General features: G+C 38.8%; 1 protein-coding gene across 1 annotated transcript; it reads left to right on the top strand.

Annotated features, from left to right (window-relative positions):
* The first annotated feature begins 3,217 nt into the window (after positions 1-3,217).
* TM4SF20 (transmembrane 4 L six family member 20) lies at positions 3,218-14,434 on the top strand. Its single transcript, XM_072407706.1, has 4 exons — positions 3,218-3,455; positions 7,918-7,983; positions 11,852-12,003; positions 12,988-14,434. The coding sequence occupies exons 1-4, from the start codon at positions 3,273-3,275 to the stop codon at positions 13,316-13,318; spliced, it is 732 nt and encodes a 243-aa protein (XP_072263807.1). The 5' UTR covers positions 3,218-3,272; the 3' UTR covers positions 13,319-14,434.
* The last annotated feature ends 309 nt before the right edge of the window (positions 14,435-14,743 follow it).

The raw sequence follows: 14,743 nt of genomic DNA, 5'->3' as shown, positions 1-14,743 counted from the left end.
ATGCCCATGGATGCTAGAATAAAGGGTGTGCATGTGCGGTGGATACAACATTCAGAGCTGGCCAAGATGGTCAAACATACAGAACCTGGAAATCAACCAGGAGAAAATGGCAGCTCCTGCAACAGGGCTAAACAAGTGAATGTAATTACAAAATCGTGATTAGGCAGGTACGTTTATTTTTTTGCAGAAGGGACATCAGTAAAAGACCTGCCTGCAGGGGTATAGTGGGGCAGGCACTAGTGGGAATGCCGTGCCCTCACTTTTTTCAGGAATGTGAACGTATGCCCACTCCTATTTTGCAAAGAATTATTTGGTGGTCCGCGGCTCTGGCTGGTCCCCCCCCCCCCCCAAAGTGTCAGGAGAAAGATCTCACTAGGGGGGTGCACCGGCTAGAGCCGCAGACCATGTCTCCTGTAAGGAATTGCAGGCTCAGGAAGGTTAGCGGGTTGTCTCTCTGACCACATCCTGCTCACTCTCCCATCACAGGCTCAGACCTGCAATGAGAGAGTGTGTCGGTTCTGGTATCGTGACATCACTCTGGGGGAAGTTTCTTCCCCTTTGAGAGACACAAAGGCAGGGGTGTAGTGGGGCGGGCACGTTTACATAACAATGATGCGCATAAGCGCTCGTCGTGGATAGTACTGTGCCCCCTCTTCTTTTCTTACGACTACACCTCTGCCTGCCTGTTCACAATTTTTTATTAAACAAGTTTACTTCCACTTTCATTCATTTTATTCCCCAGAGATCTCATTTATCCCTGTGCATTTACCAGGGGTCCTAGTTTTGCTAGAGTGTCCCAATATCTTACAGTAAATCTGAACCAGATATTATTGTTTTGGTCAGTTATTGTAAAATTTTGAGAAGTGTAGACTAGTAGCTAATCAGCAGATCTCTCCATTTATTACAATAATAAATATATGGAAACAGTCTTATAACATATTGGAGCTTATGCAGTAGAGAAGCAATTTTTTTTGTGATTTCGGCATAAAATATAAAACTAGTTCATAGGAGGTTAAACATGTAGGGGTAGCAAATATTTAACCACAATAAATGTTGGTTAATCAATACTCCTTTAAAAAGTAACTAATTTTTCCTAATTTTCCTGAGCTTAGGCTAGTTGTATATATTTGTAACTATAGTTACATTTCCGAGTTAGATAACAAATACGTTCAAAAACTATTGACAAAATATTCTTTACACTTCCATATATAAAGAAGTGCTCACTGGACATTTGAATCCTTCCCTTATTCATGTTCTATCATCTAAACCAATAGGATCATATGTATAGAGTAAATTGATAGCCAATTAAATTAGGAATATATATTTTTTAACATAAAAACACATAATACACTATTCAGGCAACATTTATTTAACATCTATTTTAAACAGTAGCACAGTGTATCCCTCATTATAGCATCCTTTTCAGAATAGTGTGGTTGAGCGCCACCAGCTTCTATAGAATTCCATAATATTTCAGTGCACACAATGGAGTTCATTTTTAGAAAATATATACATGAGGTTACTAAATAGGGGGAAGGGTTGAATACTCACTAACATGCATGTGTATTTTGTGGTGTGTTTCTCTTTGAAAGATTTCCTGTTCTTTGTTTCTTGTGTACTTTTGTAGAGTTCATTAGAACACGTTTAGTGCACCACAAAAATGACCTCTTTGTTCAAACATGCAGAACATGCTAACATCTGAGAGGGTGCTAGTGGTAGACCATTTTCTCTAAAATTGATCGTATCAATAGTAAATGCAGAACTTCCATACAAGGCTCATCTTCATGTAATTTTATTGTCAATTATGTCCTTACGAACTATACTGAAAATTAAAAAAACAAAACAAAAACACACTTACCTTCAATCCCGCAGGGCAGTGCAATCACTCCGGGGGTGTCCGGCATGTGGTCTTGCGTCATCTCTGCACCCGTCCCGGAGCGGGCACCGCCATCTTTGTCTTCTCTTCTGGGTTCTTCATCCTTAATCACCCAACCCAAGTGCGAAATCGGGTGATGTAGGATGAAAAAAAAATTTGCACAAGCATGAGATCGGCAAGTTTTTCTCTTTGAGCAAAAAGGCTCCTTCTGCGCATGCCCGAGATGCTCGGGCATGTGCAGAAGGAGCGACCAAGAGCCTCCCAGGATGCGTGACGTAGGTGGGGTGGCCAAGAATAAGGAGGCAGTGCTGCACCTTAAAAAAAATGAATTTTTAATGTACATAAAGGGTTCTCTACCCTTTTATGTGAAGTGAAAATTGTAAGTTTAGGTACGCTTTAAGCTGACCTCTACATGACTTGCATGCCTAAGAGTGCAGTTGGGTGGGATCAGGAGAAAGTGGCATAGTCTGAGGGAAGCTGGTGGAAAGTGGGATGAAGCCAGGCTGAGGAGGGACCCAGCTACATGAAGGAAAGGCGCTGCCAGGAGAGGATCCCCAGTTATCCACTAGCCATAGTGAGAGATGTATCAAGGTGACCAGGATATGAAGGGCTTATTGACCTGTGCCTGGCTTCCTTAAGCAAACCTAAACTCAATGTTTTTACTTTACATAAAAGGGTAATTAACCTTTTTACTGTATATAAATCTTCTATTTTTTAAAACACCCTTTTTTAAAAAAATTGCACTTAAAAAAAGAAGCACCTCTTTTTTTAAATGGGAGCCCAAAGCCTCCTATGATACCCAAGTCATGCATCTCGGGAGGCTCTTGACTACTTGGGCATGCACAGAAGGGACATTTTCTTTCACTAAGGGGAAATAGATGCCACTCTCACGCAAGCTCAGTGAGACGGCACAGGATCAGATTGAGGAAAGGACCAGCGTGATTAAAGAATTTTGTAAAATGTGGTCCTTGATTTACTTAAATATCATAGCTCACACTATTGACCAGTAAAGCCACCAAGCATACTTTGTAAATAATAGGGTGCCAAGAACAGCAAGAACCTTCCTGTTGTCCATTACCCGTGTTTTCCCAGGAAAGCAGGAAAGAATATACTGTAGATAAAAAAATGCCTTTTTAATATTAAGTCGACTAAAAGATTCTATGAATTTACTTATCAAAGTGCTATGCAAAGTAAAATCCACAATTGGAATTTATAACTTAATTTCATGTCAATTACAGAGCCTAAGAGATAACCTTTTTTACTTCCTCCTGGCCTAATACATTGCATTTAATAATTGATATACTGCTCTGGTAAAGTTTAACTCTTTTCAAGAATTGTGGCAGTCTGCACTGTGACCAGTCAATTTCAAGGAGACATCCGTTCACTATCTTCCGACATGACTTGTACAGAGAGCTGGTCAACTTTTAATGGATTCTTTCTATTGGTTTTGGCTATCCTAGCTATTCTTTTGAATTTGACCCCACTTATTGCAGATTATGTGGAAGATGGGAGACTATTTCATAGCTCCATCTCTTGTTATGAGTGGTGGCTTCCAGGATTGATTGGAGGAGGGTTGCTTGTAAGTATTTAATTCCTTATTATATACCTTTCTTTCTGTCTGTTGGACATCAATACTGACATTAAAAGCTATAGGCCATATGTAGCTTAAGATGTGGGTTTTAGGTCAAGCACTGGACATTTTCTCTGGGAGAAGCAACTCTGTTTGCAACTCTATTGGAATCCTTTTCTGTTCATTTTATTATTGTTCAAGCTGGAATCATGGGACATACACCAAGACATACACCAAGTCCACATGGTAGTTACCCAATTACATTTTATTTAACAAGGTTTTTAATCTGCTTTTTATGTAGATCAATAAAAAATAGCAATCGCTATAAACAGCACTATGTACTTCATAACTCTTCATACCAATGGTGTAACAATTAGGCATGTGGTAGTGGCAGGTACACTTTAGGATTGTGTTAGACAATGTATGTATGAATATAGGTATATCTTTTTAAATGAGGTCACCTCTGAAAAGAACGGTGTGTGGCATTGTGCCCCTGTTTAATTAGGTTGCTTTGTAGGCTGTAGGACATAGATGGGCCACAATTTAATTGGACGTGTATAAGAGAAAAAAAATGTAAACAGAGGAGCATTGACAATGTGTATGGAGGTGTAGGAGGAGTGGGGTTACCCCAAACATACTTACATCATTTTCATTTTAAACATTATGGATCATTTGCATTATTAAACCATATTAACAAGGTTTGATTTTAGCAATCTAGTGTAAATTATTACAGTAATTGTAAATTAGTTTATTTTAGTACTCACAGACTTGTAGGCTGGGTTACAGGTTTTCACTTACTTAAATTTATCTGTGGTGAATTAATGTCTGCAAAACCCCATACAGAAAGGGATCAACTTAGGTTGCTTGGCACATGTTCCTGACTCCTGCTGAGAACTCTTTGTTGCCCAGGTCAGCAAGAGTTTAAAATTTTGTTTTCCTGTCCTGCCTATTTAGAATCACATAAATTGCACTTGCTGGCTGTGTTTGATGCTAAAGTATATTAGCATTGCTTCTTCCTTCTTAGAAAGAACTGAAAACTTAGTGGCAAAACCAAAAGAGATGGATGCTCCAAGACATGTGTACAAAAACATAATTTTATTTCTCTTCCAACAACAATCAAATGTACTATAATGTATATAATAACCAGGTTAACTTGCTGGAGACAGAAAATAGAAGCGATTGAACATAGAGAGCATTGACCTTCACCTTTATTGAAGTCGTCCCTGATGACTGGAGTCTACCTGGAGTAATATTTCAGCCTCCATCCAATTACCTTTCCTTTAAAAGTTCTGGCTTGCTGCCCTTTATTCTGTGCATGTCCACCATGGCCACATTCATCCAATGGGCAAGTCATACTTTTAGGGACCACTAAATGCTCCCACGAGTTGGGCTGTAGCATAGCTAAAAGCAACATTGAATGTTTTGTATGAATTTGAGAACATTTTTAGAGAGCTGTAACTTAGAACGGACAGCATGAAGCTAAGTGTAATTAACACTTGACATTTATGTTCTTATGGTTCTCTATGGTTACATTTTCTGGAGCTCTCCTTTAAACCAAAAAGATTGCTTACTACAAGCCTCGTAGAGTGGCCCTTATCAATTTATTTACTGGACTTTAGTTGTGTGCACACATCAGAGGATTCAGCTGACGTTGGTTATAGATCCATCAGGTCAACTTCATGAACAATGAATGGGTAAGGACCAGTATACAAGTCAAGGGAGGAGAGCACAGCTGGGTGCCGTTTTCCCTCCATTATTTGTCGCTGCAATGCAAATTGCAGGTGTGTACACAGCCTCAATATAAAGTCCTATAATTAGTCAAAATTTTGTTCATGCCACTTCAACACTACTCTAAAGTTGGAAATAGTCAAAGCTGGTCACTATTATAGCAGTCTTTTTACCCACAAGAAACCATTTAAATAATTTCCAGCGGCAATTGTTGCATGTGTGTGCCCACTGCAGATATTTTTGCTGCTTGCTGTGTTTAAGAAACACATTAACAAATCACCATTAATTGATTTTTTTCCCAAGACTGGTAAACAAGTCTACTGGCTTGGGGTAGTCATGCAATTATTTACAGACCCAACCAATATTGGCTAGATCTGGCATTCATTGTTTATTTGTATGGGTAATGTGAGACTTGCAGTTCTTATCAAATCATAAAAAAATACACCTGTTGTAAAATGTTTTCTACTGAAATCTTTTTTATCTGTATAAAACATGTACAAAACACCTAGTTATGTACCCAATGTACCTAATTACGATCACATGTGCTCAATAAACGCTGATAACTAGAACAAGCAGGCCGCTAATGAGCTAATGTTTTTTTAAAAACTTCTACATTGATGATTAACAATCCAGCAATACGCATTTCCCTGTATGTCATAAATGTTTAGACTTTGTAGTGGGTGTTACTGAAACTAAAACTAAGATAAAAATGATGATAACCTTATGAAGTAGCTGCTGCTGTGTGGGAAAAACTATCTCCTTATCAAGTCCTTATCACACTGGCCTGCAGACCCTTTATGCATATCCAATGCTAATATATAGTGGTGTATTCAAGTTAAATTCAGCATCTAAATGCATTATTTCAACACCTTAGCATATTATCCAGCACAGTAAATACTTAGCACTGTGCTGCAAAATGCATTGTGTTCTGTGGATGAATGCTGTATTATGCCATAGATTTTCAATATAACTTTGATAAGCTATATTTAGCTTGTATAGGCTACTTTATTTATTCTGGATTGGGTAAAATAGTAGATACTTCACTTAGATACTTGTTCTTTACAAATACTAATAAAAAATTGTGTTATTGATTTTCACGATGGATAAAAGTTATTCACAGGTATTCTAAATTGTGTCTTCTGAGTCCATGTATAGAAGATATATACCGGTAAGTAAAAAATTTCGGCAAACAAAGCAGATATAACAAGACAGGGTCATAGAGGCAGATAATATATTATGAATTATCGGATATACATAAAAACATAAAAAACATCAGAACTGACCGGGTTCCTTCCCACTACCCACTTTCCCTTTGTCTCTTATCCTTTCTGACTTCCCTCACTTTGTTTCTTTTCTTTTATACTTTTGTTCTCTTGTTTTTCTCTTTTTGTGTTGTTGTAATAATGACCTGAATTAGACTTCTATGTTAGCTTATTGTTTATGAAAGGGTGGACTTTATCTTTGGCCAGTTTTTTTGGCTAAACTGTAAATATCCATAATTTGACTAATCTGATGGAACCCAGAATTGGACTTATTCTGTTTTCTGCTTTCCTCTTTATGATATTCTGTAATATCTGAACACGGTTGCCCACCTTTGATAAATGGTCGTGTTGCTATTCTATGTTCTGTTTCTCTCCTAATAAAAATGATAGAAATGAAAAAACATAAAAAAAATTATCACCAACTGAAATATTAATTTTGGGTGTGATGGGTTTTTGAAACTCCTCTTTTAGGTCAGGGTTGCAGGATAACATAGGAGGCGAAAAGAACAATCCCAGTCTGTTGTGTTGTGATTAGGACTACCCACAATACATCTGATAACCCTCAACTCCTTCACCCTCATAGTAGACTACAGAATGGAATAAGGATGTTATTGTGGGGGAGAGTTATCTACATCAGGGTTATTAAATGACTAGTAAGGGTCTTTACACCACTGTACATGTTAGGTTTGTGCAGTAACTACCATCTTAGGTATTACCACCAAGCTATTTTTCTAATATGCTAAGACATTGGTGGACAATTTTCTTATTAGTGACCTATGGAGGGTTATTGGTGACCTAGGGAGGCCCCTGATATCACCAAAGTGCTGCCCATTTTATTCATTAACAATGCTACAGAAGGCTGTCAGACACTGTAGACACTCAAAAAGATATGATCTACAACACATTTTCTACATGAAAGGATCAGAGGCTGGAAACCTGCTATAGAAGTTGTTGAAGACTGGGGATATGATTCAGGAGACAGTCATAGACTGCACACACACTATACAAGACTAGTTGAAATCTCTGCAGTTAAAATCAGTGCTTCCATTATTTTGCTTTGCCTAGCCTATTCAAAAATAAAAAAAATACTAGAAATTAGACTAAAGAATATTCTCCTTCAGTAACCTACTATCTAGATAAAGAAAACACAGACTGCAGTCTCCTAAAGCTGCCCACAAAATGTCAAAGGAACACATGTAACTTCTGGGTTTGCAGATGCTAAGGTTTTGGCATTACCAAATAATATAACTTCTGGCCACTTTGCTACAGATATGGACCTTACAGGAAGACCCAGATGGAATAATATCCCATGCTAAAATCCGAACCTACCTATGTGACGAAACTGATATTATTGGTTGTGTTATAATATACAATTTATGGGTTTGTGTATACTAAAGTCCCTCAAAATATAAATACTAGTAGCTCTAATGATTTGGAAGTATAAAATGCAGCCTCCTAACCTTTTCTATTGCTTCCCTTAGGTATTACCAGCTGTGTCGATGACCTTAGCAGCAAGAAAGAAGGGTAGCTGTAACTCAAGATGTGGGGTGAGTAAGTTTGGAATCAATATCTGGGGGCAAAGTGAAAAAATGAATGATAATTACAGATTATAAACCGATTTCACGAAACCATCAGAACATCTAGGAAATTTTAACAGTAGGATTGGTAGGGAATCCTCCTGTTTGCGATCCCCGGAGCACTAGAGGTTAATTAACCTCTAGCCCCGGGGATAATCTCAATGAATGCAGCTGCTTCGGCCGCATTCATTGAGAAGATGTGTGATCCCCTGCACTAGAGATTATCAACCTCTAGTCCCGGGGATATTTCCAACAAATGCAGCCGCCTCGGCCGCATTAATTGAAAAGATGTGTGATCCCAGGCACTCGAGGGTAATTAATCTCTAGTCCCAGGGATATTTTCAATGAATGCAACTGCCTTCATTGAGAAGATGTGTGATTCCCGGTACTGGAGGACTAGAGGTTAAATAACCTCTAGTCCCGGGGATATTCTCAATGAATGTGGCTGCTTCGGCCGCATTCATTGAGAAGATTTGTGATCCCCTGCACTAGAGATTATCAACCTCTAGTCCCGGGGATATTCCCAACAAATGCGGCTGCCTCGGCCGCATTCATTGAAAAGATGTGTGATCCCAGGCACTCGAGGGTAATTAACCTCTAGTCCCAGGGATATTTTCAATGAATGCAACTGCCTTCATCGAGAAGATGTGTGATTCCCGGCACTAGAGGTTAATTTCGCAAAACCTTCAGAAGATCTAGGAAATTTTAACAGGAGGATTCACAAGGAATCCTCCTGTTTGCGATCCCCGGGGCACTAGAAGTTAATTACCTCTAGTCCCGGGGATATTCTCAATGAATGCCTGTGTGATCCCTGGCACTAGAGGTAATTAACCTCTAGTGCCGCAAAGCGCACACTTAATTTTTTATTTTTTTAAATCGACCTCGATCAGCGAATTTGTAGTGAGATTGAGTTTTAAAAACTCGCTCACTCATCCCTACAGATAATTTCAGATTGATAACTTTTTCTCTAGAACATCAAAAAAAATATATGAGGGATGATTTCTTAAAATATTTCTATTTTTAGCTTTTTATAAAAAAAACTAACTAATATTCTAAAAAGTTTTTTTTATAGGAAACCCGTATGGGTAACAATATGGGATCTGCCATTGCTTATGTTACTTGCATTGCTGTTTCTGGTTTCAATACTGGGACACAAACAGTGAGGGAAAGAAGTATTTGATCCCCTGCTGATTTCGTACGTTTGTCATCTGACAAAGAAATGACCAGTCTATAATTGTAATGGTAGGTTTATTGTAGATGTGAGAGACAGAATAACAACAAAAGAACCCACAAAAACCCAGTGCTAAAAAGTCAGAGCTTGATGTACATTGTAATGAGTGAAATAAGTATTTGATCCCCAATCAACCAGTCTGGAGAATGGCTAGGCCACTCCAGGACCTTCATGTGCTTTTTCTTGAGCCACTCCTTTGTTGCCTTGGCCATGTGTTTTGGGTCATTGTCATGCTGGAATACCCATCCACGACCCATTTTCAACGCCCTCCCAGCCCTCACCCCTGCGCATAGACTTTCCAGCATGCTCAGCAACAGTCCACGCACCAGCAGGCTGAAGAGGGCCCATCACGGGGCAAGGTTCTCCACTCTGGTAACCCTTGCCACACACACTATCACAGGTAGACTGCCACCACCTGCTTAGACGGAAGCACGCACCGTTACCCTAGACAACCGCAGTTATGCTTCTGCGTCTTTAGTGTCACCCGCTGCCACTCTAGACAGGGATGTTTCAGAAAATCACAATATTTTTAGTAGCGTTTCGGGTTAGCAAGTTACACTATTTCTACTTAGAGCATTCAGAGATTCAGCTTACACTTTTTATAGTGTTTAATAGGTAAAAACATACAAAAACAGTGCATGAACAAATTATAAAAAAATATAGACTTATCCAAGAACAATACCAGAATAATAGCACAACTATAGCAACAGCAAAAAATAAAAAGGGAAAACTGTGAAATAATACTGTGGAGTTGGTTTGCCTTGGCCCAGGTTGCTGTGTAAAGTCCAATTTACTAGTCAAAGTCACTGGGCTCCCTGCAGTGCTCAATGTGTCGGTGCCGTTGTTCTTAGCAACAAGATGATGTCAGTGAGAGCTCCCTCTGCTGGTCTTACATGGCTTTTTCTATGCCAACAACAGAGGTGGGACTAACAGGACCATACAATGATAGCAGCGTGTGGGCTGTCTGAAGGGCTGTCCCCACATGGATTATGGACACTTCCAAAATGCCCTGGTTCTAGCCATTATTAATATTTTCATATTTCAGGTTTTTTTGAACTGCCAACCCTCAGATTATTATTCACCACAAAATAACGAGTTCACAGAGACCAAACTAGGCATGTCTGGGACTTAAGTTTCACCAGAACAGGCTAAATATGGTTTCCAGGGTTTCCTAAAGCCTAGGAGACTGGTTCTTGGTCTCAAAATTCTCACCATAACGATCCAGCTACAAATCAGTCAACTACTGCTTCATACAGAATGGTATTTTGGAAATACAAAGATTATGAATAAATGTGTTTCAGAATACATCTCACAAGTTCAATCAGGGCCACTCTGCTAGCCTTATCTGAGTTTTATGATACCTGGAGACACAAAACTCTAACTTTTACAATGGGTGTTGTAAACTACAGGGTCTGGAGGATGTTGGTTGTCAGATCAAGAAATATCTGATAAGGGGAAATGTATGATCCTGGTCTGTTAAAGAGACAATTTCCAACAAGACAATTTAAAGGAAGACCATTTATTATATTTAAAGGGAAAATCAGGACATATTATTTTTCACAATATCACAGTACCTCCATGTTTGACTGTGGGGATGGTGTACTTGGGGTCATAGGCAGCATTCCTCCTCCTAACAGGGCGATTTGATTTGATGCCAACGAGCTCAATTTTGGTCTCATCTGACCACAACACTTTCACCCAGTACTCTGGATCATTCAGATGTTCATTGGCAAAGTGCAGATGGGCCTATACATGTGCTATCTTGAGCAGGAGGACCTTGCGGGCTCTGCAAGATTTCAGTCCTTTACAGCGCAGTGTGTTATCAATTGTTTTCTTGGTGACTATGGTCCCAGCTGCCCTGAGATCATTGACAAGTTCCCCCCATGTAGTTCTGTGTAGCTTTGTCACTGTTCTCATGATCATTGCAACTCCACAAGGGGAGATTTTGCATGGAGCCCCAGACCGAGGGAGATTACAATGTACATCAAGCTCTGACTTTTGAGCACTGGGTTTTTGAGGGTTCTTTTGTTGTTATTCTGTCTCTCACAGCTTCAATAAACCTACCATTGCAATTATAGAATGGTCATTTCTTTGTCAGAGGGCAAACCTACAAAATCAGCAGGGGATCAAATACTTATTTCCCTCACTGTAAGTAGCAAGTAAAGTCAGCACTCCTGATATTTATACTTATTCCGAATCAGTGACTCAAAGTATTGCAAGAATTTTACATGACAGCTACCTAAATAAAAATTTCACAACAAAAATAGCAGTGGCAGCCTACATACAACTCTCAGTAAAGGTTTATTCGAGAATTCATATCATGACCTATGTACTGCTGCTGTCTCCAAAGCCTCTGCTACTCTTGATATTAATATGATCATTGACCTTTTTAATAACAGTGTAAGGCAAGAGGAAACTACTCCCTAACTCCACTTGCACATTCAACTTTCTACACAATTAATTTTTTAATTTATTGTTATTAAAAATTATTTCTCTCCAATCTGCAGTCACTATAATGTTCTCAAACCTTTCAAAAAAATAATGAAATATAGCCCATACATCTTCTATGTAAAGTTTCCCAATATCCAACCTTTGTGTGTCCTGCAGATGCTGTCCTCCTCTCTGCTATGTGTTTTCAGTATAATTGGTGGCATCTACTGCACTCTCATAGCCATATTTGCCATCAGTAGAGGTCCTCTGATCTGTGAAAAGGGAAGCAACACCTTGGAACACTGTGATTACACCTTGAAGAACTTCAGGTATAGTTGCCCCACTCTGAAAAGTGACCTGTGTGCGATTTTATTTCTTGCTTTCCAGACCCATTTTGTACAACCAGACATATCTGTGTTATTAATGGGGCATACATTTTTATTTGAAATATTTTTAAACATTCTTCCTACAATTGTATTTTTAAAACATCTTTCATCAATCATTTTTAGATCATCACTCCTATAGTTGCAGAATAAGGGATAAAAAGGGATAAATCATAGAGCAATAATATGACTAACTCTAGCAAAAGAAGATTGACATGATTTCTGCTTATACTCTGTCGGGGCAGAAAATGGTGGGAAATCTCTCAGGACGTAGACAGAAACACATTTTTAATTAAGTGAGGTAGACTGAGAAATTCCACAAATGATTTTTATTGCTGTCTGTTTCTTCCTTCTTTTCCTCCTTCTTTTAAGGGTGTAAAATAGACAGGAAGTAAGAGAACATTTTCAGAGAGAAATAAAGACCTGATTGATTTGTTAACTCTTCCCCACTTTATCCCAGACTAAATATATTTTATTATTTGTGCATTCATGTAAAATACATTTCAAAGGAAATCAGAGTTGTTCATCATAGCCAACAAAGTAGTAGATCTGACTACTGGCTTTATCACCTTCTAAGTCCCTTAACTGCAATGTGTACATAATGTCAAAGGGTTTCTGCAGAGACAAGCATGACCAACAGCATTTGTCACAATACCAAAATCACCATGGACAGCAAACCTGGAATGGATTTGTTCAAAGTCATTTGCTATTAGCTATAGTTTGCAATGCAAATGTTTTGTACCCTGGACCAGATCCATTCCAGGTTTGCTGGATCACCCAGTTTCATCAATGAATGTGTATCCTCTGCAGCCTTGGAGAGCTTTAATAAATCTGGCTCATAGTGAAGAGTGAGTAGGGAAACAATCGAAGAGAACAACTCAATCTTTTTTAGTATCTAACATTGTCTAACAACTATCATTGTCTTCACAGTGACTTCCAAAGCCTGAATTTTGACCTTGCCTGGTATCTGAATAGTACTTGTTTATCCCCATCAATTAACAGCACCATCCATGGGAACTCCCAGAGGGATTTTCTTGACTTTGAGCTGGACCTGAACATTGACGTGGAATCTCAGAAGCTCATTCACATCATAGTATACGTGTCTCTCGCTATTGTGGGACTGTTAGAGGTGGCCACCTCTGTTAGCCAGATCGTGGCTGGTTTGTTTGGTTTCCTCTGCGGAACCTCAAAGCGCCACAAGCGTGATGAATATAATGACAGGTTAAGCTACACTTGGAATCAGCCCCAATGGCGGGGCTAGGTAAAAGAAAAGGGAAAAGGACAGGGGTATCCTTCATGATTTTTTATGTTTTTAACTGTAATTAGATCTGGGTGTTTGAAATAATCTAATCAATGTAAATTAATGTTACCGGGGTCATAGTGGTATTATGTATATAGCTGCTACTTCTAGTTTTAGAGTGATACACAGTAGCCAAGCTCCTTCTAACAATGCAAATCTATTTCTTGGACAACTTAATGACAATAGTGCACTCCTTGTGTAGCTAACATGTATTGGGAACTGTTGTTTAGGAACATTTACAGCGCACTCTCTGTGTAACCGATATCTTGTAGCAACATAAAGAACATATATAGTGAACCCCCATGTAGCTGATATTGTATAGAACTCACCTGCAGAAGAAATACAGCTCCATTAAGAGTGTACTTTCTGTTAGTTAGTGCTGTGTAATGTCCTCTGTATCACCATTCACATTTGCCCTCCAAGACAGGTTTGCATAAATGGATTACATATATGCTTTAATGTGTTTTAATGGAGTTCTTTATTACTTTCTTGAAAACTTTATTAGCAGTATGATTTCCCTCTCTTTGTATTAATTGTGACTTTGTACATATACCAGTGCAAGCTGTATTGCTTCCAACCTGCTATTGATCAAATCCACTTCTGGAAATGTAGATACATTATTCTAGGACTGGGCTGTGCAGGGCCTACATACACAGAGGAAAAGAAGTATTTGATCCCTGCTGAATTTGTACGTTTGCCATCTGACAAAAAAATGACCAGTCTATAATTGTAAAAGTAGGTTTATTGTAGCTGTGAGAGATAAAATAACAACAAAAGAACCCTCAAAAACCCAGTGCTCAAAAGTTAGCTTGATGTGCATTGTAATGAGTGAAATAAGTCTTTGATCCCCTATCAACCAGCAAGATTTCAGGCTCCCGGGTGTCTTCACTGTATGCAGGTAACTCTGTGAGGGAGTGCTCCTAATCCAAGCTTGTTACATAACTTGTATAAAAGACATCTGTCCACATATATAGGAATACCTAGGTGCCTGTATTAGGATTAAAGAGTAATATTAAGCAGAAATCATTAACACTTATGTAAGAATATAAAATTATATGGTGGTTATTATTACTGGAACGACAACTCTTTCTTTTTACTCACTAATCACGTTACCATCTATGTGGCTGAGATAGCATGACCCCCTTATGTTTTATTACATATAGTACTATGCATTGTGAAGCAATGCACTGCAGGTGTGTAGGCAAGGTGCACTGAGATATCGTTCTGAATAACATCACAGCATCCAACATGTGTTATATCCCAGGGTTGATAGCTCTTCCGACATACAAAACTGCCAGGGGTATTAAGAAAAAGTAACAGTATTTCCAGGTGGCACAGAAAGAAATCATCAAGGAGGCCTAACCAGAGTACGAGGCCTCCGCGCAC

This window comes from Pyxicephalus adspersus, chromosome 4 (genome assembly GCF_032062135.1).
Source record: "Pyxicephalus adspersus chromosome 4, UCB_Pads_2.0, whole genome shotgun sequence".
Classification (NCBI taxonomy): Eukaryota; Metazoa; Chordata; class Amphibia; order Anura; family Pyxicephalidae; genus Pyxicephalus; species Pyxicephalus adspersus.
The sequence above is the reverse complement of the archived record's forward strand: the minus strand, read 5'-3'. Positions and strand labels throughout refer to the sequence as shown.

What these genes read in the sequence shown, in the direction of transcription:
- TM4SF20 (XM_072407706.1), top strand. Translation starts at nt 3,273, where the DNA reads ATGACTTGTACAGAGAGCTGGTCAACTTTTAATGGATTCTTTCTATTG. An exon ending in GCTGTAACTCAAGATGTGGG is followed by an intron (nt 7,984 to 11,851) that starts GTGAGTAAGTTT and finishes TGTGTCCTGCAG; the next exon opens with ATGCTGTCCTCCTCTCTGCT. An exon ending in TACACCTTGAAGAACTTCAG is followed by an intron (nt 12,004 to 12,987) that starts GTATAGTTGCCC and finishes TTGTCTTCACAG; the next exon opens with TGACTTCCAAAGCCTGAATT.